General features: G+C 49.0%; 11 protein-coding genes across 17 annotated transcripts in view; 6 read left to right on the top strand and 5 right to left on the bottom strand.

Moving 5' to 3' along the window:
- The window catches only part of FOXG_08448 (uncharacterized protein), a gene marked incomplete at both ends in the record, with an annotated part of 1,163 nt that extends 394 nt beyond the window's left edge, over nucleotides 1-769 (bottom strand). The window contains 3 exons of the mRNA XM_018387389.1: nucleotides 12-314; nucleotides 369-504; nucleotides 554-769. Coding sequence (XP_018245236.1) covers nucleotides 12-314; nucleotides 369-504; nucleotides 554-769 — 655 coding nt within the window. The remainder of the gene's footprint in view (nucleotides 1-11; nucleotides 315-368; nucleotides 505-553) is intronic.
- Nucleotides 770-2,309: 1,540 nt separating this feature from the next.
- Nucleotides 2,310-5,955, top strand: FOXG_08447 (uncharacterized protein). 2 transcript variants are annotated; one of them, XM_018387387.1, is made up of 4 exons: nucleotides 2,310-2,875; nucleotides 2,925-3,059; nucleotides 3,295-4,127; nucleotides 4,175-5,955. In XM_018387387.1, exons 1-4 carry the CDS (start codon nucleotides 2,730-2,732, stop codon nucleotides 5,158-5,160), a joined length of 2,100 nt encoding a protein of 699 aa, XP_018245234.1. In that variant the 5' UTR covers nucleotides 2,310-2,729; the 3' UTR covers nucleotides 5,161-5,955. The 2 variants fall into 2 exon arrangements, with proteins under 2 accessions (XP_018245234.1, XP_018245235.1); XM_018387388.1 differs by having other exon boundaries at nucleotides 2,925-4,127.
- Nucleotides 5,956-6,144: 189 nt separating this feature from the next.
- Nucleotides 6,145-7,875, top strand: FOXG_08446 (uncharacterized protein). The gene is made up of 2 exons (XM_018387386.1): nucleotides 6,145-6,611; nucleotides 6,733-7,875. Exons 1-2 carry the CDS (start codon nucleotides 6,439-6,441, stop codon nucleotides 7,445-7,447), a joined length of 888 nt encoding a protein of 295 aa, XP_018245233.1. The 5' UTR covers nucleotides 6,145-6,438; the 3' UTR covers nucleotides 7,448-7,875.
- FOXG_08445 (bud emergence protein 1) lies at nucleotides 6,268-11,865 on the bottom strand. 4 transcript variants are annotated; one of them, XM_018387384.1, is made up of 3 exons: nucleotides 10,948-11,865; nucleotides 10,604-10,687; nucleotides 6,268-10,459 (listed from the first exon to the last, which is right to left on the bottom strand). In XM_018387384.1, exons 1-3 carry the CDS (start codon nucleotides 10,951-10,953, stop codon nucleotides 8,759-8,761), a joined length of 1,791 nt encoding a protein of 596 aa, XP_018245231.1. In that variant the 5' UTR covers nucleotides 10,954-11,865; the 3' UTR covers nucleotides 6,268-8,758. The 4 variants fall into 4 exon arrangements, with proteins under 4 accessions (XP_018245231.1, XP_018245230.1, XP_018245232.1 ...); XM_018387383.1 differs by having other exon boundaries at nucleotides 10,604-10,899; nucleotides 10,948-11,824; XM_018387385.1 differs by having other exon boundaries at nucleotides 6,268-10,687; nucleotides 10,948-11,824.
- A 2,780-nt stretch (nucleotides 11,866-14,645) lies between these two features.
- FOXG_08444 (uncharacterized protein) lies at nucleotides 14,646-17,190 on the bottom strand. The gene is made up of 3 exons (XM_018387381.1): nucleotides 16,927-17,190; nucleotides 15,615-16,854; nucleotides 14,646-15,556 (listed from the first exon to the last, which is right to left on the bottom strand). Exons 1-3 carry the CDS (start codon nucleotides 17,003-17,005, stop codon nucleotides 15,343-15,345), a joined length of 1,533 nt encoding a protein of 510 aa, XP_018245228.1. The 5' UTR covers nucleotides 17,006-17,190; the 3' UTR covers nucleotides 14,646-15,342.
- Nucleotides 17,191-17,301: 111 nt separating this feature from the next.
- On the top strand, nucleotides 17,302-21,180 carry FOXG_08443 (uncharacterized protein). Its single transcript, XM_018387380.1, has 2 exons — nucleotides 17,302-17,694; nucleotides 17,748-21,180. Exons 1-2 carry the CDS (start codon nucleotides 17,594-17,596, stop codon nucleotides 19,582-19,584), a joined length of 1,938 nt encoding a protein of 645 aa, XP_018245227.1. The 5' UTR covers nucleotides 17,302-17,593; the 3' UTR covers nucleotides 19,585-21,180.
- FOXG_08442 (uncharacterized protein) lies at nucleotides 19,160-21,184 on the bottom strand. Its single transcript, XM_018387379.1, has one exon. The coding sequence runs from the start codon at nucleotides 21,042-21,044 to the stop codon at nucleotides 19,839-19,841; it is 1,206 nt and encodes a 401-aa protein (XP_018245226.1). The 5' UTR covers nucleotides 21,045-21,184; the 3' UTR covers nucleotides 19,160-19,838.
- Nucleotides 21,185-21,707: 523 nt separating this feature from the next.
- On the top strand, nucleotides 21,708-23,401 carry FOXG_08441 (uncharacterized protein). 3 transcript variants are annotated; one of them, XM_018387378.1, is made up of 3 exons: nucleotides 21,708-21,951; nucleotides 22,006-22,815; nucleotides 22,873-23,392. In XM_018387378.1, exons 2-3 carry the CDS (start codon nucleotides 22,393-22,395, stop codon nucleotides 23,248-23,250), a joined length of 801 nt encoding a protein of 266 aa, XP_018245225.1. In that variant the 5' UTR covers nucleotides 21,708-21,951; nucleotides 22,006-22,392; the 3' UTR covers nucleotides 23,251-23,392. The 3 variants fall into 3 exon arrangements, with proteins under 3 accessions (XP_018245225.1, XP_018245223.1, XP_018245224.1); XM_018387376.1 differs by having other exon boundaries at nucleotides 22,006-23,401; XM_018387377.1 differs by having other exon boundaries at nucleotides 21,708-22,815; nucleotides 22,873-23,401.
- On the bottom strand, nucleotides 23,162-24,945 carry FOXG_19814 (uncharacterized protein). Its single transcript, XM_018400089.1, has 3 exons — nucleotides 24,544-24,945; nucleotides 24,349-24,479; nucleotides 23,162-24,295 (listed from the first exon to the last, which is right to left on the bottom strand). The coding sequence occupies exons 1-3, from the start codon at nucleotides 24,595-24,597 to the stop codon at nucleotides 24,262-24,264; spliced, it is 219 nt and encodes a 72-aa protein (XP_018245222.1). The 5' UTR covers nucleotides 24,598-24,945; the 3' UTR covers nucleotides 23,162-24,261.
- A 61-nt stretch (nucleotides 24,946-25,006) lies between these two features.
- FOXG_08440 (uncharacterized protein) lies at nucleotides 25,007-25,901 on the top strand (the record flags this gene model as incomplete). The annotated part of the gene is made up of 2 exons (XM_018387375.1): nucleotides 25,007-25,188; nucleotides 25,235-25,901. The coding sequence occupies 2 exons, from the start codon at nucleotides 25,007-25,009 to the stop codon at nucleotides 25,899-25,901; spliced, it is 849 nt and encodes a 282-aa protein (XP_018245221.1).
- Nucleotides 25,902-26,418: 517 nt separating this feature from the next.
- FOXG_08439 (uncharacterized protein) lies at nucleotides 26,419-27,351 on the top strand (the record flags this gene model as incomplete). Its single annotated transcript, XM_018387374.1, has 1 exon — nucleotides 26,419-27,351. One exon carries the CDS (start codon nucleotides 26,419-26,421, stop codon nucleotides 27,349-27,351), a length of 933 nt encoding a protein of 310 aa, XP_018245220.1.
- Nucleotides 27,352-27,503: the final 152 nt, after the last annotated feature.

Below are 27,503 nucleotides of genomic sequence, written 5' to 3'. Positions count from 1 at the left end.
GCGTCCCATACTTCGGCCCTCGAGTTGTCGAAGCTTGAAGTAGAGAGAGGGTGCAGTGATACCAATGAAGATCACAATGACAGCAAGCTGCAGACCAACACCAGCCATGTAAAGCTTCTGTCCAATGCGAATAACATTCATGTCGTCGTTATTCGAGAGCATGCTTCCACCGGCTCCCTGGACCAGGAAAAGAATGATATCGAGCCAGACGAAGAGGAGTGTCATGCGGATGGCCTTGATACCCAGGAGTTTCCGATCAGGCATGCGGAAGTATACCATACGTGCGACGGCCATGTAGACGAAAGCATTGATCCCTGAGTCAGTTAGCCTTTGGTCCCAAGGGGTGACCTTATACTTCAAGTACTTACAGAGAGGAGCAAGAAGGAAGAACAGTTGGCCCCAGATGAGGTATGTCATGTTCTGCTGATTCCTGCTTCCTAGGGTCTTGAAAGCAAATCCTATGGTTTCCCAAGCTGCACCCATGATGGCTACCCAACAGAATTTCTGCAAACTGTTAGAAATCAGGGTTCTCAGGGTTGTTTGATGCACTCACCTTCTTGAAAAGAATTGCTTGTATGAGATGGACCATGGTCGTCATACCAAAGAGCACACAGAAAGCAAGATTGGCAGCAAAACTGGGATCAAAGAAATAGTTGGCGTTGCACGCATCGACAGGAACACGGCCATATTTCCCCGGTACAGCAGTTGTGCAAGTCGCCGTTGCTGAAGAAGTCGTTGTGGCTGTTGAAGTAAAAGTTGTGGTAGACATGGTGTAAGTCGTGTAAGTCAGGTCCAGTAGAGAAGGAATTTGAAGGTGAGTCTAGAGGTGAAAGTGGCTATTGAACTAATGAGCTTGTCCGATAAACAACATTTTGGCCATTCTAATCTCTTCCTTATATACAACTCCATCACATCGTTTTGGCGTAAATACTCCATTTGGCGAGCTTCACTTCATGTCTGAGGCTCGGATCCAGCCCTAGAAGCCCTCCATGTCAGATTTGATCCGCTACAGGGGTGTCTCTGGCGGGGACGCGCTGGCTCGCCAAAGCTAACGACTGCTCAGCCAACGAGATGCGACCATTTCGAGGCTGTGAGTCTCAAGCACCATTCTGCATTCCCACGTTTCAAGAGACTGTCAAATCTGTAATTGACGACTGGACCAGTCAGATTTGCTCAAGCTGAAGATGAGTTCCACCTTGGTATTCAAATGGCGGCGTGGCTTTGGGAAGCTTCATCTTCCTTCAAGGCTCAGCTTATTTTTAAGATGTGTCGTTATTGGCTGGTTCGTCTATTGAGAAGCTGACGTGGGGGGAGGGGGGTTGGTTGATGGGATTCTTAAAGATAGTCCGTTGCTTACTTGACTTGATTCTTCGATATACGACTTCATTCCCATGGTTGATATTTCATTAGCTGGTTCGTTTGTTTTTTGTTGTAGTCGTCACCATGCACGCACTTCTGATGCTGGTTGACGCGTTCCTCAGCTCAGCCTCTGCTGAACAACAGCTCAATTGCTGAACGACATCAAGGACGAAACAGGATTGCGTTCCAGCTAAGCAAGCAATCTGAAGATGTCCCGGCTGCTGTATGTGGCATCGATATCATACCAATACTACTTTCTGTCGGGGTTTAAGATGCCAAATTGTCTTGGGAATAGGCACTGACAGATCCGTCGTCGTGTCAAACTCAGCACTCGAGATAATCCTTTAGGTAAACGCCAAGCTCATCATAATATATCCTCAAGCCATCATAAGACCCATCACAAGCTTCAAGGTCTTAGGATAGCCTATCCCAAGCTTAGACTATGGTGACTCCCAACAGATCATTTCATCTGCGATCTTCAACAGACTTTACAGCACTAGTGTCTACAGGGGCCATATTTCAATACAATCAAATCGCTTCACAGCATACATTTGACACCAATTGCTGTATTTTGCAGTTAATAATTCACATGCTACTATTATTATATGAGGCCATTCCGACTTTCCAGATTCCTTGTATCATTAAACCTGACCTTGAACCCCGAAATCTTGATTTCTCGAGTCTAGATCGTCCAATCCCCAGTTGCTAAAGACTGACAAGCATCTCTTAGTGGTGCCAAGCTTCGTCCAGGGACCCTTCTTCTCCACTCTGCCATGAACCCTTGAGACTGTCACCAGCCTCTGGTTGGAGCTCTTTCTTGCAGCTATCACCAGGAAAGATGCCTATTCGGAGTGGAGGATCATCAGTGCGCGCTAAGCTCGGAGGACAGTAGTTGATTAAAAAAGACTACACACTTTTGTGCCTATGGCCGTGATGCAGTGACGGTTTAATTTGGGCAGCGATGACCTTCTCCTGAAACCCCCAAAAAGTCACCTTTTCCCGCCTCCCACTCATTCTCGTGATACCATCAGTTCCATTACCATCCATTTCTTGGTGGTCGGGAGCCGATCTACAGCGCAACTTGACTCGTCTTAAGGGTGCACAGGCCCGCAATTGGTTGACCGCTTGAGCGCTTCTTTCCCCAGATCCATCCCCTCCTTCTCAATTCACTCCATCTCCGCATCTCCTCTCCCTCACGTACCATCGTGGTAAAGTCAAAACAGAGGAAGGAGACGGAATAACCTTTTCGCTCGACTGCAAGACCACCTCGTGGCCGAGGGACAGCTCCTGGCATCTCCAAGAAACCTACCGGTTTTACAGGGGATATGCTCCATTGATTGATCATATTTTATCTGAATTAGATCCTCATCATGCCTATCAAGGTCAAATCCAAGAAGCTTCCTGCCCCTCGCGAGGGAAGTCCTGTCTCCATCCGCCATTTGGACGAATACGAACGCGATCTTCCCGACATTGGCACTCACGATAACTTCAGAGATGTCGTCAAGAAGCTCTCACTGTGAGTAACCATGACTTCGTATCAATTGACACCCACTGATGCTCTATAGGTACTTTGTCGATGTCATTGAACTGCCGAGCACGTTTGAACAGCTGAGAACCACAGCTGCGGGGACTCCTCTACGCATCTTGGTGGATCACCTCGCTGCAACCTGCACCAACCCGGCAATTGTCAATGCTCTTCTGTATGTGTTAATCCGAAAACAATTTGCGGCGATTTGTTCTCTATCAACATCATTCTCAGTTGCTGCATCGTCACCCTTTTGTGGTATCTGTGCCTGCAGATGACATGCTGTCAGGGGAGCCAATCACATATCTGCTCAGCCCATCCTCAATCTGACGGGATATGCGGTGCAACGATGATTCGGAACACCTTGTTCAATGCTGATGAACCATTGCTGACTGATCCAATCTCTATAGAGCTCTCAAATGGCATTATGCATCTTCGTCAGAACACCGCACTCTGGGAGAATCTCGAGCAGATGCATGTGAAATCGTTGCTTGGCGATTCCTGACTAGGCTTTCTGAACGCGAGGCAGTTAATTACTGCCTTTACGAGATCCACGATCTAGATGATGAAAATGAAGCTCAGGCTCAAGTGGCTGGTAATGGTCACACGGGCGACGAGGAAGCTGGCGAAAACGCCCCTCTGCTCTCTCACCTTCGCTCCATTGACAACCGCCGACGTGGACCAGGCCCTGCCGGGAGCAGCATGAAGCGTAACCAACTTCTAAGTTCTCTCTCCCGCTTGACTATGACATCGGATGATGAGGACGGTGATAACGAGGGTGATCCTACTTCATCATTTAAGAACCTGAATGCTCTCGAGATTGCTGCCATTGCCGATGCCAAACGCTTCCTCAGCCAGCACATTGTTCAAAAGATTATCACTGCTATTTGGAGTGGTGACATAGTCTTTTGGGATAGCCTGTCTGTGCACTCTACAAAGAAGGTCCGGTTCTATAACCCTAGGACTGCAGACCCCTTTTCTCGCCTGCGCGTTCCCAAGTATCTCAAGAGCTGGGAGGTGCTGTTCTTCTGCATTTTCCTCGCCCTGTACTACGCTGTACTCATTGTGCGAGACGAGTCACGTATTACAATCCCTGAAGTGATACTTTTCTTATGGATCGCGGCTTTCTTCTACGATGAGCTCAGCGAGTGGCTTGATGCAGGTTCTATCTTTTATGCCACCGACATATGGAACCTATTCGACATGATCATGATCGCCATCGGGTTTACCTTTGCAATTCTGCGTAAGAAATATGGTCCTTTCGGCAAAGTGATATGCTGACACAATTAGGTATTATTGGCATTGTTCAGAACAAACCCGATCTGAACGACCTTGCATTTGATATCCTGGCACTTGAGGCACTCTTCATGATTCCTCGTATCTTCTCGATTCTCAGTCTCAGCCCTGCCTGGGGCACACTTATTCCATGCTTGAAGGAGATGGGCAAGGACTTCTTCAAATACATGGTACTTGTTGTTGTCGTGTATTGTGGTTTCCTGACCACATTTTCGCTCGTGGGTCGTAATGTCTTTGCATTCAAGTCCATGGCCTGGATCTTGACAAAGATATTTTACGGCTCAGCGCCCATCGGATTCGAGATAATGAATCAGATCGATCCCTTCTTTGGACCTCCTCTGATGATCATCTTCATTACACTCTCCAGCTTCCTGTTGATGGGCTCCCTGACAGGTATGCTGTCCAACAGCTTCTCGCGGGTTATCACCCACGCTAAGGAGGAGTACCTGTATGTGTACAGCGTCTACGTCTTGGAAGCGTCGACTAGTAACCGACTCACCCATTTCTTTCCTCCTTTCAATCTGCTGGCCTTGGTACTCTTCCGACCTTGGCGTCTATTCTTTACGGCCGATGAGAAGTTCCGTGCTGGGCGTATCATGCTCCTCAAGGCGACTCATTGGCCCATTGTTGGCATCATCAAGCTGTACGAGATGTATCGCAAGCCAGGAGCCTTAGAAGATGAATTTGCTGGATTCAAGGGTCCATCGCGCTCTTCTCGACGCAACGGCAGGCACGCAATTGCTCAGAAGCGATCTGCGTCCAATGTCGGTCGCCAGACGCTTTCTCCTAGAGGACGAGCGAATGGTCAGAGTATCGAGATGCGCGAGGATGACGTGGATGCGCCAACAGCCATGGAGGTGCAGCTCACCGAGCTAAACCGGAAGATCGATCAACTCACTGCAGCTATCATGGCTATCCAGGAGAAGCAAGCAAGTGGAAACGACAGTGGAAGCTCAAGTACAGGTGCCACTCCCGCCTAGCTACGGGCTTTTGGTGATCGGGCCGGTCCTTGACAGCTTTGGAACATTGGAATATCTAGATTTGGGTTCTTCTCTGATCGGGTCTCATCGGTCGAGGTCAAGAGTGGGTATTCCAACAGAGGGGCCGGCAGCGAAGCGTTCCAGAAGAATTGGCATGATGTTGGGAGTAGCAGTGGGGAGACGGAGAGAAGCGGCTCTGGACATCTGCTGTGCCTGTGGATCAGGTCGTTTAAGAATGGGATAGGATACGAGTCGGCAACAACCCCACAACCTGGTGCCCTCGAAGAAGCTTGTATTGTATTCGTCAAGTATAAGTTAAAGCCGGTCCATGCCGTTGGAGGAGCTGGCAAACGGTGATCACCCTGTAGTGCGGTGCCTGCATATGGGCTGAATCAGTTCACTGGGGTCACCTGCAGAGTGTTCGAATTTGTCAAAGATAAGACCCCGATATGCAACGAGATTGGGCGAGGAATACCTAGGTAGGGCTCCCGGTGAGCGGCAAACGTCGGCGTGGAGAAGATGGCGTGTAAGTCATGGAGAATGGAGAGCATTGCGGGGGAGGAAGGGTCTAGTTTGAGACGGCTTTGATCATTTGGCGGTAAAAATGTCAAGAGTTTGTTTTTGAACATGGTTCTCGTATGTGACTTTTGGTGTTGAATGCGTAATGGAAGAGCTTTGATCTTGTTGTTCAACGTGGGCTTGAGCGTGAGTCTTGTTGGCTGTTACACAATCCTCAAATAGTAACCACGCAATATGAACACATCTCATAAACTACTCTTGCCAATCTCAAATTCCTTACAATCATACAATATCTATCAGTTCTCGGTATCAATCGTTAGTATCCGCGACAAGCCGCTGACATCTGAGTCCCTTATAAACTCGGCAACGGCTCCGAAGCCCCCGCCGAGATCGGCGCCCCCCAGACTCAGTCAGTCAGAGGAGCTTCGCTTCAGCTAACTAAAACCCCCAAAGCAAAGCTCACACCGCGCCCAACCAGCGCATGGGAATTAGCTACCGCTACCGCTAGTTCATGCAGTTTCAACGTTTATCCACTGAAAGGGTTGCTTCGGGGTCTACAACCTCCCAATAACTTATCTAGTGGTTCTTTTCTAGTTTCCTTTTATTCCCCCAGGAACCTGTTTTCTTTTCGTCATACCCGTTCCGTCATCTCATTCTTCTTACTAGACTTGATATTGTATTTTTCTGTGTTTCTGAGCGAGTTACGGTCTGATATTACCACGTGAGAAACGAGAAAAAGAGATCAGACCTTGGATCATCATGAAAGACTCTGATGCGCCGGCGTTGGTTCTCGCCGGGACAACTACGCCCGAGCAGATCACCACCAAAAATACATGGAATACCAAGAACTTGACATCACGACTCGGCACTGACTTTCTATCCGCTGCGAGCGCTGCTTCCATGGTAGCGCCCATCATTGCCATTATCGACCGGTCAGTAAATTACCATGCCCCTTGGACTATCACCGCCATTCATATGTCATGTTTCTGAGACACGCCGACATCGCCAAACTCCAAACTCCAAACTCCAAAAAAAAAACTGACATCATGACAGCTCCATCATGGAAAACGCATCCGGCGCAAACACCCTCGCAAACTCTGTAAAATCCTCCCTCCGAACCCTCTTCACCCGCCCACACACAATACTCTTCTCCAAGCCAACAGCGCTCATCTTCTGCCTCTACGGCGGAACATATCTCACCGCCAACGCCGTTGACACCTCGTTCTCGACCGTCAACAACAAGCCCGCCTCGAGCGTCACAGCCGGAACAACAAAATTCGCTGCGTCTAGCGCCGCAAACATCGGAGTCTGTATCTACAAGGACCAAGTCTTTGTGCGTATGTTTGGACCGCCTGGTGTTGTGCCTAGACCTGTCCCTCTCGCTTCATACACTCTTTTTGCGCTGCGCGATTGCTTGACTATCTTTGCGTCGTTCAATGTGCCGCCTTTGCTGGGACCGTATTTGGATAAGCGGTTTTCCGAAGAGATGAAGAAGAGAGTCTCTGGACTTTATGCAGCGCAGTTCATGGCCCCTGCTATGGTTCAGTTCATTTCTACGCCTATGCATTTGTTCGGTCTAGACTTATACAATCGTCAAGCGACTGGACCTGGAGGAGCTGTCGTGACGATGCGTGATCGATTAGACCTTGTGCGGCGCAACTGGTTCATCAGCTCCGTCGCGAGAATATGTCGAATTGTTCCTGCTTTTGGAGTCGGTGGTGTTGTCAACATGAAAGTTCGCAAGAACCTCATGACCAAGCTGGAGTAGACGAGCTTGGTCCAACGTATCATCTCACACTGCGAGAGAAGGTTTTCTCTGCAGATTCTTCTGATTTCCGGCGTTTACAGTTACGAGGCTACGTGACTATGGTTGCATTTACTTGTTTGATCTTGTAAAGATCCACAGCATTGGGGGTTAATGTTACATCTCATGGTTTTTCTACGGATGGTGGAATACAAAAGAGCATACGATGACGATCCATCACTCATAATAGACTTCTAGAACACGTTAGACAGGATACTAGGTAGCGAAGGGAGGAGTCAAGACTGATACGGCCAACTCGATTAAATGAGAGACTGATTTAACCTCTTCGACCTTCACCTTCAAGTGAGAGGAATGCAAATTGTTAACTACAGACAAACACCATTGACATTGATATTCACATGCATCGCTTACACAAAATAACACAATTGTCGCTTTCATTCATCACGCTCATGCGCGCTCATCTTTGCTTTCCACCTCCACCACCAAGATCAAGATATATGTATTTTGCCTCCTCTGATCCTCGAGATCCTTGCAGTGCAAGCTTTTCGCGACCCCAGCAACGTCCGCTATTTGTAACCTATAGGCTTCTAAACGCGGCTTACTGGAACCACCTAATTGAACCTCCCCAGCCATTCCCTCCCCCTATACTGTAACGCATACCACGTCCACCAACTATCGACCCCTATGCCGAATGCCCCCTCCAGGCCCTGTCACTTTCAGTGAGGAAGTACAGTAGAAGATAAAAAGTAAAGGGAAGAAAAGCACTAAGCTCAGTCGTGTGATATCAAAATAGCATTCAAAAGGCCATATACCCGCCTGAATACACATGTGAAGAAGAGAGTTTTCAAAAGAGGAGCAAATAGGGGGGCATGAGAAATGCCCAAAGAAGAGACAACGAGCGTCAGGTACACTGGTCATGAAACTTATGCGTCATCCAGCTAATAAAATGGTATCAAAGAAGCATCAAGTTCCTCACCGACGTGTCGTCATAAAATCCGCGTAGAATAAAATGGACAAGAAAAAAGGGGACAAAGAAAAAGAAAAAAAGTGTTGAAAGTATGCGTGTCGTCCGTTGGGGACTCATGAGAAATTGTAGATCCATCAAGGAAGAGAAGAACGCACGTTTTCAAAGTGTAGGGCCAGAGTCTGTACTGTACTGTACGGCAAGGGTTCGGGAACGAGAATATACGATGTCAGTGCACACCCAACGCTCTTTGGTGGACTTTTCAGTTTGACTGTCAACTTAGATCCGTCCATGCAGCGTTACAATCAAACTGAAACGCCGCAGTCGTCATCTCGAGTGGGCAGGGCAGTTCACACGGCCTCCACATAGAGCAGAAGCTTCTCGTTCCGCTGCAGAGCATAGTCCAAGTCGTTGTCACTAAGCATACTTGGCTTATCTCCAGTGGGCTCGTCCTTGTAAAACAGTTGGACCTCCTGACCCGCCGGCACCTTCAGACGATCACAAATCTTTTCATAAAGTGCTTGGAATGAGATGTCTGTTGGTACTCGGATGGCAATGAGATCTCCGTTGAAATACATCTTGATCTTCATTGCTGATGCCGGTTGAGCCTGGGGTTGCATACCGTTGCCGAGAGAGGTTTGTGAGGGTTGTGACAAAGAAGATGGTTGTCTTTGGATGTCAGGGGAACCTGGGCCCATCTGATGCGCTGGTGCAGCTGAGAGGCCATATGCACTGCCGTTCAAATTGCTCTGTGATCCGCCAGCTGGGGACTCGGCCGATGACAGCTGTGATGCTTGTGATAGGCGGTACTCCTCTTCGTTGTCGTTCGGATCGATCTCGTAATCTCCTTCGCGGGGTGCAAAGAACTGTCTCACCAGGTTGCACCTCGAGATGTAATGGGGCTGGTTCAGCATGTTCTTCACGTACGCGTCCAAGTTATGGAGGCGTCCTTCGGTGATTGCATCTGTGACATAGTTGACTGGTCCAGGCATGTAGGGCAGTGTACGCTTCTGTGTCCCTGTGTTACCAGCCTCAGCTGGGAATTCGGTCAGAAGAGCGATCTGGAAATCGTAAAAGTCCTCGTAATAGCGAGACAGCTCCCATTGTCGTCCGTCTTCTAGCAATGCTTCGATCACGAACCAGTACTTATCCTCTGCAAAGCAGTATCGTGGTATGCGTGCTTGTAGCGGTGCGTTGAGTTGTGAAGCCGGTTTCTGTACATGATTTTGCTGAGGTTGTTGGGACGTTCGAGGTTGAGATGCGTATCCGGCCTGCGCTCCATTCTGAGAAGGTTGTCGAGAATGCTGCTGTTGCTGAATGCTCATTCGTTCCATGCCTTGCTCGATACCCTGCCCAGGTTGTTGAGGACCGCCTCCCTCAAACTTGCCCAGTGTGATGCTGCTGTTCTTGTATTCCGCGGCCATCTTCTTCCATTCTTCCACCTTTGGAACACCAGCACGCTTTATGGCGTCACCCGGGTTTGCAATTGCCTTATCGCTTGCCATATCACGAATCTCGACAAAGGAAACGGGGATGAGTCCTGGGCCACCCAATCGACCGATGGGCTTGGCCACGAACCACTCGGGGTTCGATTGTGCGATGACGATAATAGCCTCGCCAGCTTTGGCCTCCAACTCGTCTGCTCTCTCCGCAGCAAAGTCGTACATGACAATTCCGTAGACCATGGCGCCTGACTTTCCAACCGACTTCGAATTACGCTGGTGGCCTTGCTGGGGCACGGCTGTAGTGGGTGACATGACGGCTGGCGCAGTTTGCATTGCTGGAGATTCGCTATATCCAGAATCGTGGTCGGGATTCTTTGTCGGAGTGGGGAGTTGGCCACCGTCGGACTGTGCGCTATCTCTCTCGGTTCGGCCAAGCGCTTGGAAGAAGGTGACAGGGACGAGACCCCGGGCGTCAGGGAGAGCTGGATTACATGCTTCGTACCAATCTTGGTCGTTTTCGCGGCCGATAACGTGGAAAAAGTCGCCTCTCGAAAAGCTCAGTTCTTGGCTCGATCGTGCCTCGTAATCGTAAAGAGCTCGAATGACCTGCAAATTAGATTCGGCATCAGCGTCTGGGCTCAGTGATTGAAGTCAAGTTTGTCGTGGAACCATGGCGGTGCCTAATGTGGCAGACCATAATTGAATAGGATTTGAGGCTTGAGATTGGCTTGGGAGTGGGAGGCCACCAACCTTCTTTGGAGGAACAATGGCGACAGCCGATTTGGGAGCGACGGATCCTTTGTCCTTGTCACCTTTGATCGAACGTCGAAGAGCCTGCACGAAGCGCATTACTGTTAGCTTTTGACTCGAGTATTTCTTGGACAGCCAGCGAAGCCGGCACAAATAATGAGCGAAGACGAGTTGAATGCGGCGGGGGAGGGGGTTTGGCTCAGGTAGCTGAGAAGATGGGAATAACGCCTTGTGAGGCACGAGAAGTTGGAGGCAAAGCACGGCATGATACAATAGAGATATGAGATGGCAGGCAGCTGCATGAAGAGGCATGAGCGACGGAAGGGAAAGGGGCGATGACGAACCTTCATTTTTGTGTAACTGAATGCCTCCTGGGCAGTTGCAAGTTGGGAAGTTGTGAATCGCTCGAAGGTGGAGGTTGTAGGAAAAGGATCGCAAGACGAGACGACCTGAGCAAGGTACTAAAAGTACGAGACGAGGGAAGACGACACGACCCGGCGGGACACAGCGGCGGGCTGGGCTAAGGTACCTTATTTCGATCCAATCCGATGTTTGGTGTAAGGCCAGGCCAGGCAAGGTACGCTACAGTGGCAGTACCTCTATAACCGCTAGACCTGGCACGGGCAAGGCAGCGAGGTGCAGGACGGACAGACACAAAGTTGTAGCGGTTGCAGCAGCACCGTTGAAGTGGAGGGGAGGGAGGGAGGGAGGGACCTGGACCCTCCGAGGTAAAGGTAGGGTACCTTACAGCGAATGCCTGGGGTTGCACACATACAAAGATTGGGGTGTGAGCGAGCGAACGAACGAACGAACGAGCGCGAATGTGAGTACAGAGTACACGCCAGGGGGCGAAGTAGCCTGAGAGTGGACTGAACGATGTTCCCTCGAGTGGATCGAACGTTGTGGAAGCGATTTGTGTAAGTTTCTGGGAAAGGTTGATGAGATGGAGAAAAATAGCAGTTGGCGGCTGGAAATAAAAAGGGACAATTTGGTGTTTGCTTGCTTGCTTGCTTTGCTTTGCCTCTTTTGCTTCTTGATGACCTGATGACTTTGGTTGGTGCAGCCGTATAACTGTGACTGATCAGATACTCGGAAATCCAACGTCCGTGGATCTGTGACCCTCGACGCGTACGATAATCACCAAGACTAGAGGGACTTCGCCTTGGGTGTTCCCTTTAACGTGATACTGACGCGAGCTGTGGGCGCCTTTGAGTTTCGACGATAAAGGTAAAAGGGCTAAGGCTGCGCTCCTCAGCGAGAAGATGGAGGGTGAAATTAATTACCTTGGGCTCTAAAGGTGGGGTGATGGAGGGGTCGCCTCTGACAACTTGGCGCCTGCCAGCGACGTCTTGTAAGTGGTTTAGTGGATGACTTTGACCAAGAGATGTCATAAAATGGAGATGAAGTTGAGAGAAGGGAGAAAATATGAACGAAATGCGAAAGGATAAATCACATATTCCCTCAATAACAGAAGACTCCATGAATGGCTCTGGTTGGTGGTCAGTGATCAATAGTCAACACTCATATCCCAATCAATGGCTTCAAGCTTTGACTGAGCTTCAGCTATGTACCAGCTACTACAGTTAGAGCATCACCTTTGGAAGCTGACATGTTTGAACTAAATGAATCCTAAGCTGAGCTATTCTTCTTTAGCTGTAACCTCTTTCCCTCTAAAGCCATTAGAAGCTGCCAAGCTCATCTCGAAGCCCTCAACTTGATAATCAAAGCATCCAATCCCTTTCAACGGCGTCAACTTTCAGTCCAGCGCTTACTAGGCACCACAAACTGCACACGACAGGTTTCTCAGTGGGTAAAATTGTGCATGAGATCTGCCACACAAACACATCCTCCACGCTCAAAATAACTTTCACCACCTGCAAACAGCCACGGGCAAACGCTTACACGGCCAATCCCTATCCTACTCTACCCCTCATAATCAGCAAAGAAGGCATCGACTTGGCCGGTTGACTCGGGCCAACCGCTCAACCCTGTCTCGTCTCATTCCTCTTCGCTCATCCCCGGGCCACGGTCATGGGCATGGGTGTGCGGACAAATGGTAAATTAGTCAGGGATCAGGGGTGGGTTTACCAACTGAAAAGTCCCCTCTCTTGTTCGTGATGCCCGATACACACAGACACGGACACAGACGTTAGCTCTTGCGTTGGCACATCACGTCGTTGGTGACGCTAATACAAGGGAAATTTCCGCAGTGAGTTACAGGCATCTTACAGCAACTTACAGTCAGTAAGTGACTCGTGGAAACGGGGAAATCGTCGCGTGGCAGGGATGCATCACACACAGTCCGTCCAGTCCATCCATGGATGGAACAAACAGGGGGGCCACGCAGCGATCGCATTGCATCAAAGACTAGGACTGCGACCTCAATTCTAGAAATCGAGATGAAATGATTTGAGAGGACGAGAGCCAGTTTATGCATGCCATGTTAGTGCAGCATCTCATCCATCTTTCTCTGACATTGACTTTCAGATATCCCTGGTCAAGATTCGGCATAATACCACATCTTAACATTAATGCCAGCCTCTATCCAAGACAAAGAACCACCACACAGCATACCTTTACCTCACTTCGCATAAAGACACTTCCATCTGACGCCGGATGTTGGTAGCCCATTGTCTTGTGTTTATGCAAACAACTGCCGCGCGCACACATTTCCAGAATGTTAAAGCATGGCTGGATGATGCTCTTTGTTAGTTGTCTAAATGCCAGTCAGCGATATGTATACGTTCCAGTCTATAGGCTTTTGCTATTAATGGCTGATTTGATGAAATCATACCTGAACCACTGTATCAACATGCAAGTGAATATACATACAACCATCGTGTGTTTCCAAACTCTCTCTTCACGCGACATGTTGATCTTCAGTCTTCAAGTCATTCTCATTCCATTGAATTCATTCCATGATCCAATCCCAACTGACCCCTCCCCTGCTCACTTTTAGCTGATAATCCACCGGAAGCGTCCCCCGCCAAAAAAAAAAAAAAAACCCCCCCACGATGGATCATGGCGCCGCTGTCTCGTCTGCGGATACCGTTGCCCTGGGTCTAATCTCGTGTGTCAATCTCCCGTTCGCTTCAAAAACGACGGTTTCTGTGCATCACCTGGGAAATATGACTCGTGAACATCAGCCGTAACTGTTTTGAATGGAAACTCTTCGTCCTTATCAAAATGTATGTCGATATGGATCTAAGTACATGTCTTGGAAAACACTTTGTGTAAGAAGGAAGCAAGATTCCCTCCCTTGAGCCAAGACATCATTAGATCCTGTCTATCCCGACACTTTGGGACTCCCTGCTTCCATGTCAAATTTTCTCTCTAGGCCAGTGTTACTCTTTCAGCAGGGGTTTGTCATTGTTCCCGAGTCTCGGAGCACGGAAGGTCTTTTTCGTTATTGGCATCCAAACCACCATGGTGATGTCGTGTGGCAGTCATTTGGCCTCAAGTGAATGCGACAGACACTCACACTTGTTCATCGACTATCAGTCCTCGGGATGGGTCCATGGAATAAAAAAGAAAGAAGCAAGAGAATAAAAACATATATACAGGCTTTTTACAACAAGAGAAAAGACAACTCAAGTATTAAATAAAAAGTCCAAAAAAGGGGGAACGTCTAGCCAGAGTCTCATACGTGGGCAACACAAGGCGTTCTTTCCTCCACAGTACTTTAAAGGCACTACCAAAGGCCTTAACACATTGATTTGCGGTTTTACGCCTTGCAACAGGCGTTCGGCTCTCAACCCAAAGGGATGGCGTAGGTGATTGTCACAGACAATGCAGGGTTTCAACAATAGGAGTTAAACACAGTGATTTTAACACGATAGTTGACGTCGGGACGACGCCACAAGCGGTAGTTATGCCTGGGATTCGAACAATCGATCAGTGTGGCCCACACATAGTGGGCCTCATGAAACAGTTGCCAACTGCGCCCCGAGTCTAGCCAGACATTCCCAGTCGGGCCAGTAAATATTTGTCTTATATACCTTACCCAATCTCACAGCTATTCTACAAGCAGAACAGCTCAACTTCGACACTTCCATTTCAACATGACATAAAAACAGAGCATTGATTTTTCGTTTATTCATTCAAGCAGAAAAAAATTGGAATACGATCAATTGCTACTTGTTAAGAATTACCAACCCACAACTCTCTGAAACGCCGGGACTCTATCCATCGATCTCATCCTGGTTCTTGTTGAGGCCAGTATGCATTGACTGTGCAATGATAAAGCTGGCGATTACATGACTGCCCAACACTCCACAGGCCAATTACCGACCCCAACAGTACCAGGATCGAGATGACTTTGAGTTCCTGTCTGAATCTTCCCATCAAGCCCACTGTGTCTAAGTTCCCACCCAACATCCATCTTAGTGATTTGTCGTACAGCAAAAGTGTCGCCTCGGTCGATAGAATGGTAGCTGGTATCGAGGCTACAGTTAATTGATCAAAGTCTGAGGCAAAGCAGCATAAGAGACTTATGCATAGGCCTAGCCTCAGGTGGTGCGTAGTAGAATAGAAGACATTTCGTTGCCACCTAAGCAGAAATGGGGGTATAAAACGCCGAGTCGTCTACATGAATGAAAACGCATCACAAGTGTGAAAGTATCATTCATGTCTCCTCGATAAACATTAACGACGGTCAAGTCTCAAGCCGTGAGACGGCGATGGAAGTCGCAACGCAAAAAGGAAAAAAGGAAAGAACCCGAGAAAGAAGCAGTAAATGTTTAGATCTGGCCCTTGATATCAACCTTTTGGAACGCCGTGCTGCGCGCGCCCTCGAATAGGGGACCGGCTTTCCCGGTCAAAAACGCGATGTAGTCTGTTCGATCTTCCAACAGATGTCGGCCTTGGTGATCGATGATGAACTGGGCTGCATCAGCATCAGACTCGAAACCGAGTTCCTCAGTGATGAAACGAAGTTTCACGTCCGGCTTGTATCTGTACGATAGTTAGCAAACCATGTTCAAGTAAAACAACGAGGATGGACGGAACTTACGCTTTGCAAATATTGCACAACGCAGCAAGCCGTTCTCGAACAACAAACATGTCCATCAAGTATGCACCCATGTTAGGGGTGTCAAGGTAAAGCTGGAAGAACTTATGATAGTTGCCCAACGCCAATGATGATCGCACTTCTAAAGCATGCTTAATCGGCTTCTCCCCTTTCTCTGCTGTGGTTAGATCTGCCAAAGTGTCGTTCAATCCAGTTCGGTTGGCCGTGTGGATGAAATAAAGAATGCGATACGCCTTGAATTCAATGGGGTTGCCTTTTAGGCCCATGCCATACAATGACCGCAGCTGGGTCTGGCACTGATTATACTCACCAATATCCCCCTTCTCCAAGGCAATTCGGGCATGAATTTCATAAACGGAAACAGTAAAGTCGTTCTTGATATGTTGCACAGTCAGATCTTGCCTCATAGACTTGAACTGATCACAAATGTACGAATAGTTGCTTTCCCGCTTCCACTTCTTCTTCAGAAGTTCTAGAGTCTGTCGCAAAATGTGCTCAGGTCGAACCTTGGACGGAACTGGAGGGGCGGTAAGGCGAAGATACTTCTTCTCGAGTACCTCGCATGTGCCAATAATAGGTCCAGATGAAGGCGGAGGCGGACTGGGCGACCTGAGCGACTTGTATTCGTTCTCGAACCGTCGCTTGCGCTTGTTGACTTCCTTCTGGAACTTACTTGATTTCGGGAGGGGCTCGTCCATGGAAGCACGCTTTTCGGGGGAAGGATAGGAAATACGGTCCTCAAGTGAAGAACGCGAGTTAGTACGCCACGGGGGCTGGGAGTTGTCATTACTGGCAAAATCGGTAGATTTCCTCTTCTTGGAGTTGATGGGAACATGGAAACTCTGCTTGATATCCGCATCACGTTCGGCTTTGACTAGGGCCTGTGGGAGGGGCATGTTGTCCCAATCGAGTGTGTATAACGTGCCGTTTTCTTTTGCGGTACCGATGGTGCTCTTAAGTTTAGCCTCGATTTCCGCGCGAGACACGGTGGGTTCGTCATTTTGGGGGAGGAAAGATCTTTGAACATAGCTCCGAACAGATTCGGGCCAGTCCACTTTGGACTTGGCTTGCTCAGGTGTCGGGGTTACACCATTCACGGGAGAAGCGGGAGACATTTGATGTTGCACCGGGGGCTGTGGAGGCACGTAGCCGACATAAGGAGCAGCTGGGGCTGCGTACTGACTGAATCCTTGACGAACGGCTACGGGAATGAAGGCTGGATCTGCATTTCGTGTCAGGGCTGTCGGTCGAGAAAAGGGGATGTTGTTTGCGGGCAGTCCGGGAGATGACTTACTCGTTGGATAGGCGTAGGATGTCGGTACGGTTTGCTGAGTTACGCTCGGCGCTTGCTGCGCTGGCCAGGTTGGCATCATGGCGTCGAAATGCTAGCGGTACGAATGGTTAGTTTCACAAACGGGTTGGGGAGAAAAAAGATGATGCCGGGCGGATAATGGCAGAAAGGCGAGATGATGATGAAGGGTCCTTGGTTGGAGTGAGAGTGGAGGTAGGTTTCTTTGGGAGGTATTTTCGTGGTCAGAGGCAGGAGACTGGCGGTGGCGGTGTGGTCCCTGCTTATTCACGGAAAAACTGTGCTCCGGTAGAAAGCGCTGCCGGAATCTCAGTGAGTGTTGGTAGTGTAGGTTTAGGGATCCGCCGAATGGAAGCTTATCGTCAACAGTGGGGCCGTCAACTGGAGGGGCCGATCAAGTCTCGTGTGCCTTTGAAGACTCATATGATACTGAAGTACTTCACTGTAACCTTTGAATCTACTTGGAGTCGAAACAAAGACCGTCTTATACCGACTCTTGGTTACTGTTCTCTGATTGGAAGATTTATCAAGCGCCTGTCTCCTAGCTTGCTTCTGTTTGCTGCAAGTCATCGTCCACTTGCATCATCGCTCATCCATTCATCAACAGCCACAGCTTTCACTTCTCTCTGCTTCAGTTTCACCCTCATGACGGATGTTTCTGAAACACATAGACCTTACTACAGCACTACGGCCCTCGTATCTTCCAGATGAGGTGCTCCTATTTGTTCAGGACAACGTAGGCTTGTATGAGGGGTAGGTTGTTCTTGGCGATGCAAGTTGAAGCTCTGATATTAACACGATAATAGTAAATTCAAGCTCCCCAATCAACAAAATGGGCAGGTTTACTTAACCTCACATCGGGTCTGTTATGTTGATAAGCAGGAGCCCCGTACGCACTCCGTTGCTTTGGACCTGAAAGATGTGGAACGTTACGAATTCTATGCTGGCTTTCTGAAGTCATCAGCTAAGGTGACTCTGATACCAAAGCCTCCAAAGCGATCATCGTATCACAGTCGTGCTCTGTCGAACGCATCAAGTGCACAGAGAAATCTATCTGGATCGCCAGGAATTTCCGAGTCTGCTTATAGAGCACCCCCTGAGCCTCCAGCTGTGACAAGCGCAACATGGGTCTGCACTATATGCAGTTTCTCAAATCCGGTCCCCTCGAACTTTGATCCTACTTCGGCAAACGCCCATACACCTCTACCGCCATGTTTAGCATGCGGGATCAAGCCGACCTTATCTCACGTTCTCAAGGCTGCAATCTCTGGCGCGAGCAATCGCTCAGTAGCCTCACCAGCTCTGAATGCACCTCTCCCGTTACGGCCAGCTCACTCTGGCACTCGACCTTTATCTGAGAATCTGGACCAAAAGCCAGCTTCAAGCTTGCCCGATGCTACCAATGGTTCAAACTCGACTGCATCTTTCCAATGTCCTCGTTGTACCTTCTCAAATCATCCTTCCTTGATGACTTGCGAGATGTGTGGTGGGCCCCTGATTTCGCAAAATGCCCCATCATCTATCCAGCAAAGCTCCACAGCTGATACCATAAGAACGGACTCCCCAGGGCCTGTACTGGACCCAAGCAAAATCAACAAGAATGGAAGTGATGCCCCTGAGAGTGTCAAAATTTCTTTCCGAAGAGGTGGCGAGAAAATATTCTATGAGCGACTCAAGGGCTCTATGACCCAACGTAAATGGCTTCTCAGAGATGCACCCCCTGCTCCAAACAGCCGAGCTGCGGACGAAGGATCTAAAGACACACCGGCTGGCACTCCGGGAGGGCGACAGAAGGGAGTCGGTATTGCTGGTCTAGAACAACTTGGATTGAACATGCGCAAAAACAATGAGTTACTAATAGGCAGTGCTTTCGAGGATCTGGAGGCTCTTATGTCATCTGCTAAGGAGGTCATCGCACTTGCGGAGCGATTCGCAAGACAAACAAATAACGGGCAAGGCAACGCATCAGCCGAAGAGAACGCGATCTTAGCGGAATCGGCCAGCCAACTTGGCCTAGTCACGACAAAGGATATTGTCGGTGGTGGGAGCTCCGAGTCACTCTATTTGTCGGAGCTCGCCAGAAACTTGGCTGAGTTCCTCACCGATGACTCCAGAGGAGTCCTTAAGAAGGCGGGCGGTATCATAACGCTCGTCGATCTCTGGGCTATGTTCAACAGAGCTCGAGGCGGCGTCGAACTCGTCAGCCCAGCAGACTTCGAGAAAGCCGCCCGGCTCTGGAGCAAGCTTAAACTGCCTGTTCGTCTGCGCACCTTCCGCAGTGGTGTTATGGTTGTTCAGGGTCGTGACCGTACCGACGGCACCACGGTCAGGGCCCTACTTGCATGGCTCCGCGATCTTCACGAGTTTCCCCCTGAGCGGGAAGTGTCTTGGGATTGGAAAGAGTTTGGCAGAGGAGTTACAGCCCAAGAAGCTGCGGAACGCTTTGGCTGGAGTCTTGGTGTTGCAGAGGAAGAGTTGCTGATGGCGGAAGAGCGAGGAGAGTTGTGTCGTGAGGAGGGATTGGAGGGTCTTAAGTTCTGGGTGAACTATATTGATCCGGGCGAGCACAAGAAGCACAAGTCTCAAGCTCAGAAGGATAGTGATGAGGTTATGAAGGCATTGAAAGCAAGCGGACTGTTATAAACGAGGCAACGACCATGTTGGATTATATAGCATAGACATATGTGAGCCATTCACAGAAAATCAACAAAACAGGGAGCAGATCGCAAGGATTCATGTGCCATTGCCTCCCTAGAAAGATAACTGAACTGAGGTGCGTTTTCACATACATTTATAACCCGAACTCCACATTATTCGTCTACCGAAACTCCAAAAAACCAAGTCGTCAACCAGTACTCCCTCATAAGCCTGGCGGTTTTAGATACCCCAACAAACTCTCAGACAACAACGTGAGTGGAAAGATGTTCCACGGCCTCTTTGATGGATCGCAGCATTCGTTGATTAACGCAGAATGGGCATCGCACGGGACGATCATCTCGAGTCATGGGCTGCTCCGAAGTAATAGGAGTGAGCGTGAGGTCAGTAGTCATATCGTGCGCTGGTGTGGCCGTGTAGCGCTGAACGGAAGTAGCACGCACAGTCGGTGTGGTCAGAATGCTATTAGGCTGAAGTCCTGCTCTTTCTGCGCGTTCACGCTCTTCTCGTACAGCCGCTGCCTGCTCTTCGGCAGCTTGTTCTTCTTGCTGAAGCTGGCGCAAAGCATTCTGTAAGACAACTTCAGGATCATCATCGGCGTAGATGGGCTGGTCAGGCTGAGGAGGGGGGATTGCAGGGGGGTCATGCGTCATCATGAGAGGTGGTGGAGGAGGCACCTGTTGAGGAGGGCCTGTCATTCTACGGACCACTTCATCGCGCACCAAGGCACATGTGTTGAGGGTGGGCTCGATACCAACAGCGCGTATAATTTCTTCTTTGATCGCAGCTGGACTTGTGTCAGGGGCGACGCTCATGTAACGAGGGACACAGTCTGCCAAATATCCTATGTCTTCGGCGGCATTGATTCCTCCGTCCCCATGACGGCGCTGTCGTCTGATCAAGAGACCATAACGTTTCTTGAAACGATGGATCCAACCTGGAGAAAATTCAGGAGGGTTTTCATCCTTATATCGCGGCAACTGTCCGAATATTGATTTTGCCTTGTCACCAAGTTCTTCATTGGTAGGTTGGCGACCAGATGCTTGTACCTGTTGATACCATATAAGGACGAGCTTCTCTACATCAGGCCAGTTTCCGTAGCGCAGACGGGAACCCGAAAGTTGAGGATTGTCACTATCTAGACGCGAGTACTTGGGTGACAGCGAGTGTGACACGGTGGATTGGCTTATTTGCTGGCCATACTGAGAAAAGAACCATTCGATACAAGCCTTGTGCGAGGGACGAATAGGCTGGCTATTCGCCCAGCGACGCAGAGCACGGCGTTGGTCGAGTGTTAGGGAATGTCTCTCCTTTGGCGATGCGCCGACGTGATCACCGACATGGTCAACGGAGGTGACATCGTGGCCTACCTGAGCGACGGCATCAACAGGAGAGAGGTCCGGGGCGGGAGCGGCGACAAGGGCCGGGTCGGTGGTAGCAGCCGACATGCCCAGGACGGCTATCTCCTTAAGGTGTGGGTTCTCGATTTTGGGGGTATTGAATTGGAGATGGTGAGGCTATCGTTGTAACCGAAGGACGTGCGCTTGGGGGAGGTGGGATGTTTCGATTAAGGAGATAGTTGATGACTGTTTGGCGAGAGAATGTCGATGGCGGGGGAGGAGTAAGCTTTGTATGTGTGTCACGTGATTTGTAGGCAAATGAATTAGGGGGCAGGTGCGTCAAACGGAGGATTAGGTAATCGTATTGTATAGCAAAAATGATCATGATCATGGCAGTATTGAGATTAGAATATCGTTGAAATAAAGCCATGGCCTTTGATTACGTCTTCATATCAACTTCACCTGTGCTCTTGTATTCTTGTCTCAATAATATTCATGATATTGAATGCTCTTAATGGCCTCGATATATGCCTCCTCGATAACGTACTAGACTGAATCGCTAGTCCTGATTGTTTCAGCAACTTTGATAGAGGCATGCCAGGATAATTGGACATGGGGTTTCCTCCGTTTCGGCACAAATTTCCATGTTACCTAATTAGAAAACGCATGCATATCATGATCAGTCCTCGTAAAAGGATAAACTCCTCGCTACGACGATTCGCCAAGTCGTATGGTTACAGTCATATTCAAACTCTGTGAGCTGTCACTAAAGATTCATGCCAAGTTGAGTATAAATCAGGAGCTCATGTGTCAGTTGGATAACTCGGCCAGCCGTTGAGAGTGGGTAGAAACGGGATGGACAGGAATACAACCTCCGGGCCGGTCTCGCACTGACTCTCTATTAGGCAGTGCAACGGATAACGGATGATCAGGTTGAAGAAAAACAGAGATGCTGCTCTAATAGTTTCCTCGTTCGCCTACTCCTTACAAGCATTAACCTCAAACTATCATAAAGGCTCGTTTAAGCTATCCCCAGAAGAACTCGTCAGACTCTGATAAAGCAAACTAGAGACTTGATTACATGACTAGCGGCTCTCGATATGTCCGTCAACTTCCTGATCAGGTATACCCGCTCTGAGCATGAACCATGTCGCCACTTGGCTTAGAGTTCGAGAACTTTGAACATGTGCGCACTAGTTTCGTCTGCATGGCGATCTGCCGATACACTAATAAGTCGATATGTACCTGACTGGCTGACTGTGTGATATTTCTGTTCCTCTACAGCCGTTTCAGTCCCCTTTCTTGCTCTTCAACATGCCAGACATTGATTGAGATAACGACTTATATGTACAGTAGGTAGTCGTCAATCCGCAAATATTGCCACCGCTACACGCTATACATCAAACCCTACCCTTGTCGTCGACTTGTTCCAGAACAACCAGAAGAATCATCCACCATGGCCAGCACACTGGGAGACCACGATGGCTCCATGCCACATTATAGAGTTCCAGGAACCGCTAGGTCTTCAACGGCTGCTTCGACGACATCTTCCTCCACAAGAATTGCCCTCTTCAACTCCCTCACTCCATCCAGTACAGCCCTGGTCAGCGAGTGTGTGGATACACCATATCGCCCAATACCAAAAACCTTGAAGATATCTTGGCAATGGAACAAACTGCGAACTTTCTTTCTCGGCAATGATGGCTGCTCAAAGATGTTTGCCGTATCAGAACACTCTGGACTTTTTGGCCGAAACTCAGGTTCGCCTTGTCTTCTCCTCCACAACGGACCAACCGGAAAGGACGAAATACTAGCAGCAGCTGGCGAGACGCTGCGGGACGGGTTATCTGATCCAGGTGTTGTAGAGAGTATTGTCAATGTATCCGCAGCCCCTGGGTCAGACATCGATACTAGGGTTGCCACTGAAATCGTACAGGCACTATACGATGAAACCGAGCAGTGCGTGGTATTCCGATGGGCAATAGAAACAAAGCAAGCAGAGACAGTCCAAGACTGCAGCTTTATTCGGGAAGAATTCGAGTGGTCCATGACACCGCTCCAAGCGGCCAAGGATCCTAAATACTGTCACGAATTCAAGCTTTACCGAACTGGAGATATGAAGGCGCCATTGGAATACCTCGCCATGGCCTCGTGGAAGGAGGCAGCATGGAAGACATGCAAGATTGAGTTCTCTGATAAAGCAATGCAGCAGAACTTTGGAGATCGGTGGTCTCTAATGGTGGTGATGTCTGCCTTGAGAATGTGGCAGCTCGGTCGAACAGGACAAGCATCTTTGGAGTATGTATCGAACTGATACTGCTCATTTTACTTTGTATCTTAGCGTTATTGTATTTACCAAAAGTAGAACCGCACATAAGTGTGTAATAGAGATTATAGATTTAATGATGACCACATGCAGTGTAAGGCTGTGAACATAGCGATACGATTGCCTTGCACTTACGCTTTGTTACATGCATCCTTGCTTCGAGAACATTGCTCCTTATGGCAAGATTGAACAAGGGGAGACAAACTCACCTTGTCGATCTTGCCATGGCGAATTCTATATTCATGCAACAGAAAAGGGACTTTACCTCATTTCTCAGGTCCATATCCAAGGTATGATCCATAGCAGAGAATCAGCTGTATATCCCTCGGTAATGCAGTTTACCCAATAGTATCAACACAATTTTCCATATTCAAGTCGGCATACGGGTCCATTAACCTTCATGTAGCGATGCTGAAGTCTCAACAGATCCAGTTGGTTGGTATCGATCGATGAGGCACAGGTTGAAATGCGACGCACTAACATGACAGACAATAGGGCGCTGAATTAACAACCCAATCCTCTTTGCTGAGAGAATCAGTTCAACCTGATATAAGCCCCCCAGGTTGGTATTCCAGGAATATCCGAGTTCAGTGTGTCAGGAGGAGATGAAAGTGAAAGGTAAGGTCAAGTTCTTCAAGTAACGGAACTGCACTGGCTGCGAATTATCGTGGGTGACATGACAGTTAGCATTGCCTCACATCATGGCCATTACGCAGCTCCAGGAAACCTCGGTTCATAGAGATGTGAAGGAAATATTCTGAGCCAGGGTTCGGTATCGGGATCATCCAGCTCCGCATAAATTACAGTCGGACTCGATATGCGTATCACCGAGTGCATCACAAGGGGGAATAGTACTTCGTTATGCCACAATTGGCGAAATCGGCTTTTGTTGGTATCTGAATTCGGCTGTCCGGCTCGATGGACAGCTCATGTCTGCATGACTTATAAACGTACACCGTACCCAAACAACCATAAAACCATCGTCTTCGATTCAACCGTCTAGTTCTTCTTGTCCTGCTGATCAAGGAAGTTCCTGGTATCGGGTTAGTCCATGAAGGCTCAGCATCGTCGGGTGAATTCGCGCACTTGATGAAGTCGGCCTCGTCGGAGCTGGAGGCGTTGATGGGAGGAGTAGCGGTAGCGGTGGGCTTAGAGGAGCCGCCAGACAGGGCAAGCTTGGTACCGACGACGAGAGTTCCCAACCAGGCCATGGCGAGCTGTCATTCATGTTAGTTTTAGAAGTCTCTAGTCTGCGGAGAGCGCAATTGAGGTTGAACGAACGTAGTGACCGGCGACCTGCTTGCCAGCAATGGTGTAATAAGCGATACCAGCCATTGTGAATAATTAGACAAGACCGAAAAAGACGAATTGGGTGATGACGAAGGGCAATGGGTGGATGTTCGAATGTCGCGGTCGAGATAGTTTGCCGAGCTCTCAAATTCAACTTAGAGCTTGTGCCTGGAATTACAGGCCTAAAGTGGATGAACTGCCCCAGAGTGTGCGGTTATTCTCCGGATCATATCATTGATCGGGATCAATCGGATCTACGGAAGTAACGTCACTGACCCAGGGTTATCAACTTTCTTGCAGCAGCCTGCAGCCATGGATCCCAGTGGGTAAAAGGTAGGGTAGCGGCGGGCCATCAAAATGGAAGCTTCTACTGCTCTGGGGGCTCGCTATCGCATCTTTCTTTTCTTAAAACAACCTCATTAGTTTGTCTTTGATTTTCTGTTCAATCTTTGAAATGTCTTGGTGGGGCAAATCAAAAGACCCCAAGCCGGAGGAGAAGAAGACCGAAGCAGCTCAGATCAAGGACACTATCGTTGAGAAGCTTCCCTCAAAGGATCAGCTACCAGAGAGTGTTCAGGAAGCTGTCAACAAGACAGGAAGAGACGGAAATGTCTTTGACGACATAACCGATGGCTAGTATGTGTACCTTTGTAAATGTGTAACACCAGCTAATCGCACATAGTGGCCCCGACTCAACCGACACCAATTTTCGATATGCTGCCTATGCTACGCGAATTAGAACAATTCTTTTATCTGCGCATCGATACGTCGCCTACACCTCAGATATAGGAGAGTCGTTCCGTCCCGTAGCTCACCCCAACCTCGTTCGCGCTGCCTACGGTGTATCTTGGTTGTATCTTATTGGCGATGTTTCGTATGAAGGTTACAAGTCATACTGGCACAATCAGCGTGTGTTGAACCCCAAGGTGCAACTCTCTCCTAGACAAGAGAAGGTTACTGGCCTTCCTGCCACCGAGACACGCCCGATCGAGCCGGGTACAGTGCCACCGCTTGAAGACTATCGCACTGTCATGGTCCAGCGCGCAATCTTCCAGAGTGTCGCGAGTATGGGACTGCCTGCTTTCACTATTCATAGTGTTGTGAGGTATTCTGGCCGAGCCATGAAGAACATGAAGAACCAGGTCATCAGGACATGGGCTCCAATTGGTCTGGGCCTCGCAGTGGTTCCCTTCCTCCCAGCTATGTTCGACGAGCCTGTCGAGAACGCTGTTGAGTGGGCGTTCCACAAAGGATTCGAGACATTTGGGGGTAAGGCCGCAGTAGGCAATGCGCCTACGACAGGTCGTGAGGATTTGCTGGCCAAGCGGCCAAAGGAGAAGGAACTGTAATACAAGACTCTGCACCACAAACTTGGCGTTCTGGGAGGTGGAAGGCGCTCAACTCGTGTTTCAATGTTCGATCAATATATAGGAATCTTGTATGCGACGCAGAGTCGGTTACTGACTTATACCAATCCAATTATGCAACAATGAACTCCGTGGTGGGGAGGAGACCCCGCGATCAACCTGGTCCCTGGAGGTGGCTGTGCGTCAACGGAGCTTGAAAGTTATTAACACGCCTGTGATTCTTACTCGTGATTTATGTGCATGATTCACAAAAGCCCATCGGGGCCTTGTTCTGTTCTTCTCTCTGCAATCGCGCCTCATTCTTTTTGTCTTTCGACGTGTCAAAACTTGTGGCACACTCGTTCGTAATCTGCCAAGCTTGGTCATACACGGACCCTTCCAGACGTTTCCTCGCCGCCGCCTTTTGTATCTGTCATCTTGACACGAGCACTTGCGACAACACCTCTGCCTACGGGTAACACCGCCATTTTAACATTTTTAAATACGAAACACCTTCACCATGGCGTCATCAAACACACCAGAAGCTCAGGATACTAGCTACGTCGAAATGCACGACAAGAACGAAGCCGCGCTGATCGGCAAGCACTGCGAATATGACTACTGCAACCAACTCGACTTTCTCCCTTTTTTCTGTCAGTCATGCCGAAAGACATTTTGTCTCGATCACCGAAGCGAAGGGGCACATAAATGTACAAATCCCGGTGCGTGGGCGGAGCGAAAGCGCCAGAGAGAGCTTGCGCAGCCAAGCATTGGACAAGGAAAGATTCTAAGGGACAAGGTGTCCCAAAAGCCTTGCGCATCGCCTGAATGCAAGACCACAATCGGCACATCTTTGACGCCTGGTGTACACTGTCAAACGTGTAACCGAGATTACTGCCTGAAGCATCGTCTAAAGGAGGACCACAATTGCAGTAATTTAGTACCCATCGGGGCTCGGCCTATGCAATTCGATGTTGGTCAGAAGACAAAGACGGCATTCGACAAACTGCGCGCATGGGGTACAGCAAAGAAAGAGCAAGCTGGCAGAGCTTTGCCCAAACCAAAGCCAAGCTCTGCCTCAGCACGTATCATTGCTGTAAACAACCTGAAGAAGACAGCCAAAGGCGACGACAAGACACCTGTTGAGAAGAGAGTGTATATCTATGTGGAAGCCGAGGCAGAAACAGCAAAAGCCAAGTTTCCTAAGGGGGAGTTCTTCTACAACAAGGATTGGGTTGTAGGCCGAGTTCTGGATGCTGCAGCAAGGAGCCTGCAGGTACAAAACATCAACAACCAAAGCTCAGACGAGAAGGACAAGCTTCGCGTCTTCCACGTTGAAGGAGGCAGAATTTTGGAGTATAACGAAAAGGTTGGAACGGCGTTGCAGAGTGGAAATACTGTGGTTTTGTTGCGTGGCGTTGGACCAGCTACCCCAGACCTGATTGAGGCGTGAGCGTTGTGTTTTATGGATTAGCTACCTATAGAGTTACATGGCCTGGCGTTGGGCAATTTGATACCAAGAGGAATGATATCAATATTTTTGTTTACTGAGAAAATGGTCTCCCACCATATTCGTGGTTTCCATTGGTTCATCTGTGTTCCAAC

The sequence above is a fragment of the Fusarium oxysporum genome, chromosome 2 (assembly GCF_000149955.1).
Source record: "Fusarium oxysporum f. sp. lycopersici 4287 chromosome 2, whole genome shotgun sequence".
Classification (NCBI taxonomy): Eukaryota; Fungi; Ascomycota; class Sordariomycetes; order Hypocreales; family Nectriaceae; genus Fusarium; species Fusarium oxysporum.
This window is presented reverse-complemented; position numbering and strand designations above follow the sequence as displayed.

Excerpts from the sequence above, each read along its gene's own strand:
- FOXG_08447 (XM_018387387.1), top strand. The coding sequence starts at position 2,730 with ATGCCTATCAAGGTCAAATCCAAGAAGCTTCCTGCCCCTCGCGAGGGA. Across the intron at positions 3,060-3,294 it reads GCAATTGTCAATGCTCTTCT|AGCTCTCAAATGGCATTATG; the intron begins GTATGTGTTAAT and ends CAATCTCTATAG. Across the intron at positions 4,128-4,174 it reads GTTTACCTTTGCAATTCTGC|GTATTATTGGCATTGTTCAG; the intron begins GTAAGAAATATG and ends TGACACAATTAG.
- FOXG_08446 (XM_018387386.1), top strand. The coding sequence starts at position 6,439 with ATGAAAGACTCTGATGCGCCGGCGTTGGTTCTCGCCGGGACAACTACG. Across the intron at positions 6,612-6,732 it reads ATCATTGCCATTATCGACCG|CTCCATCATGGAAAACGCAT; the intron begins GTCAGTAAATTA and ends ACATCATGACAG.
- FOXG_08445 (XM_018387382.1), bottom strand. The coding sequence starts at position 10,915 with ATGCCTCTTCATGCAGCTGCCTGCCATCTCATATCTCTATTGTATCAT. Across the intron at positions 10,460-10,603 it reads CCATTGTTCCTCCAAAGAAG|GTCATTCGAGCTCTTTACGA; the intron begins GTTGGTGGCCTC and ends TCTAATTTGCAG.
- FOXG_08444 (XM_018387381.1), bottom strand. The coding sequence starts at position 17,005 with ATGATGCCAACCTGGCCAGCGCAGCAAGCGCCGAGCGTAACTCAGCAA. Across the intron at positions 16,855-16,926 it reads ATCCTACGCCTATCCAACGA|ATCCAGCCTTCATTCCCGTA; the intron begins GTAAGTCATCTC and ends CACGAAATGCAG. Across the intron at positions 15,557-15,614 it reads TTGTGCAATATTTGCAAAGC|ATACAAGCCGGACGTGAAAC; the intron begins GTAAGTTCCGTC and ends ACTATCGTACAG.
- FOXG_08443 (XM_018387380.1), top strand. The coding sequence starts at position 17,594 with ATGTTTCTGAAACACATAGACCTTACTACAGCACTACGGCCCTCGTAT. Across the intron at positions 17,695-17,747 it reads AACGTAGGCTTGTATGAGGG|TAAATTCAAGCTCCCCAATC; the intron begins GTAGGTTGTTCT and ends ACACGATAATAG.
- FOXG_08442 (XM_018387379.1), bottom strand. The coding sequence starts at position 21,044 with ATGTCGGCTGCTACCACCGACCCGGCCCTTGTCGCCGCTCCCGCCCCG.
- FOXG_08441 (XM_018387376.1), top strand. The coding sequence starts at position 22,393 with ATGGCCAGCACACTGGGAGACCACGATGGCTCCATGCCACATTATAGA.
- FOXG_19814 (XM_018400089.1), bottom strand. The coding sequence starts at position 24,597 with ATGGCTGGTATCGCTTATTACACCATTGCTGGCAAGCAGGTCGCCGGT. Across the intron at positions 24,480-24,543 it reads AGCAGGTCGCCGGTCACTAC|CTCGCCATGGCCTGGTTGGG; the intron begins GTTCGTTCAACC and ends CATGAATGACAG. Across the intron at positions 24,296-24,348 it reads GACGAGGCCGACTTCATCAA|GAACTTCCTTGATCAGCAGG; the intron begins GTGCGCGAATTC and ends ACCCGATACCAG.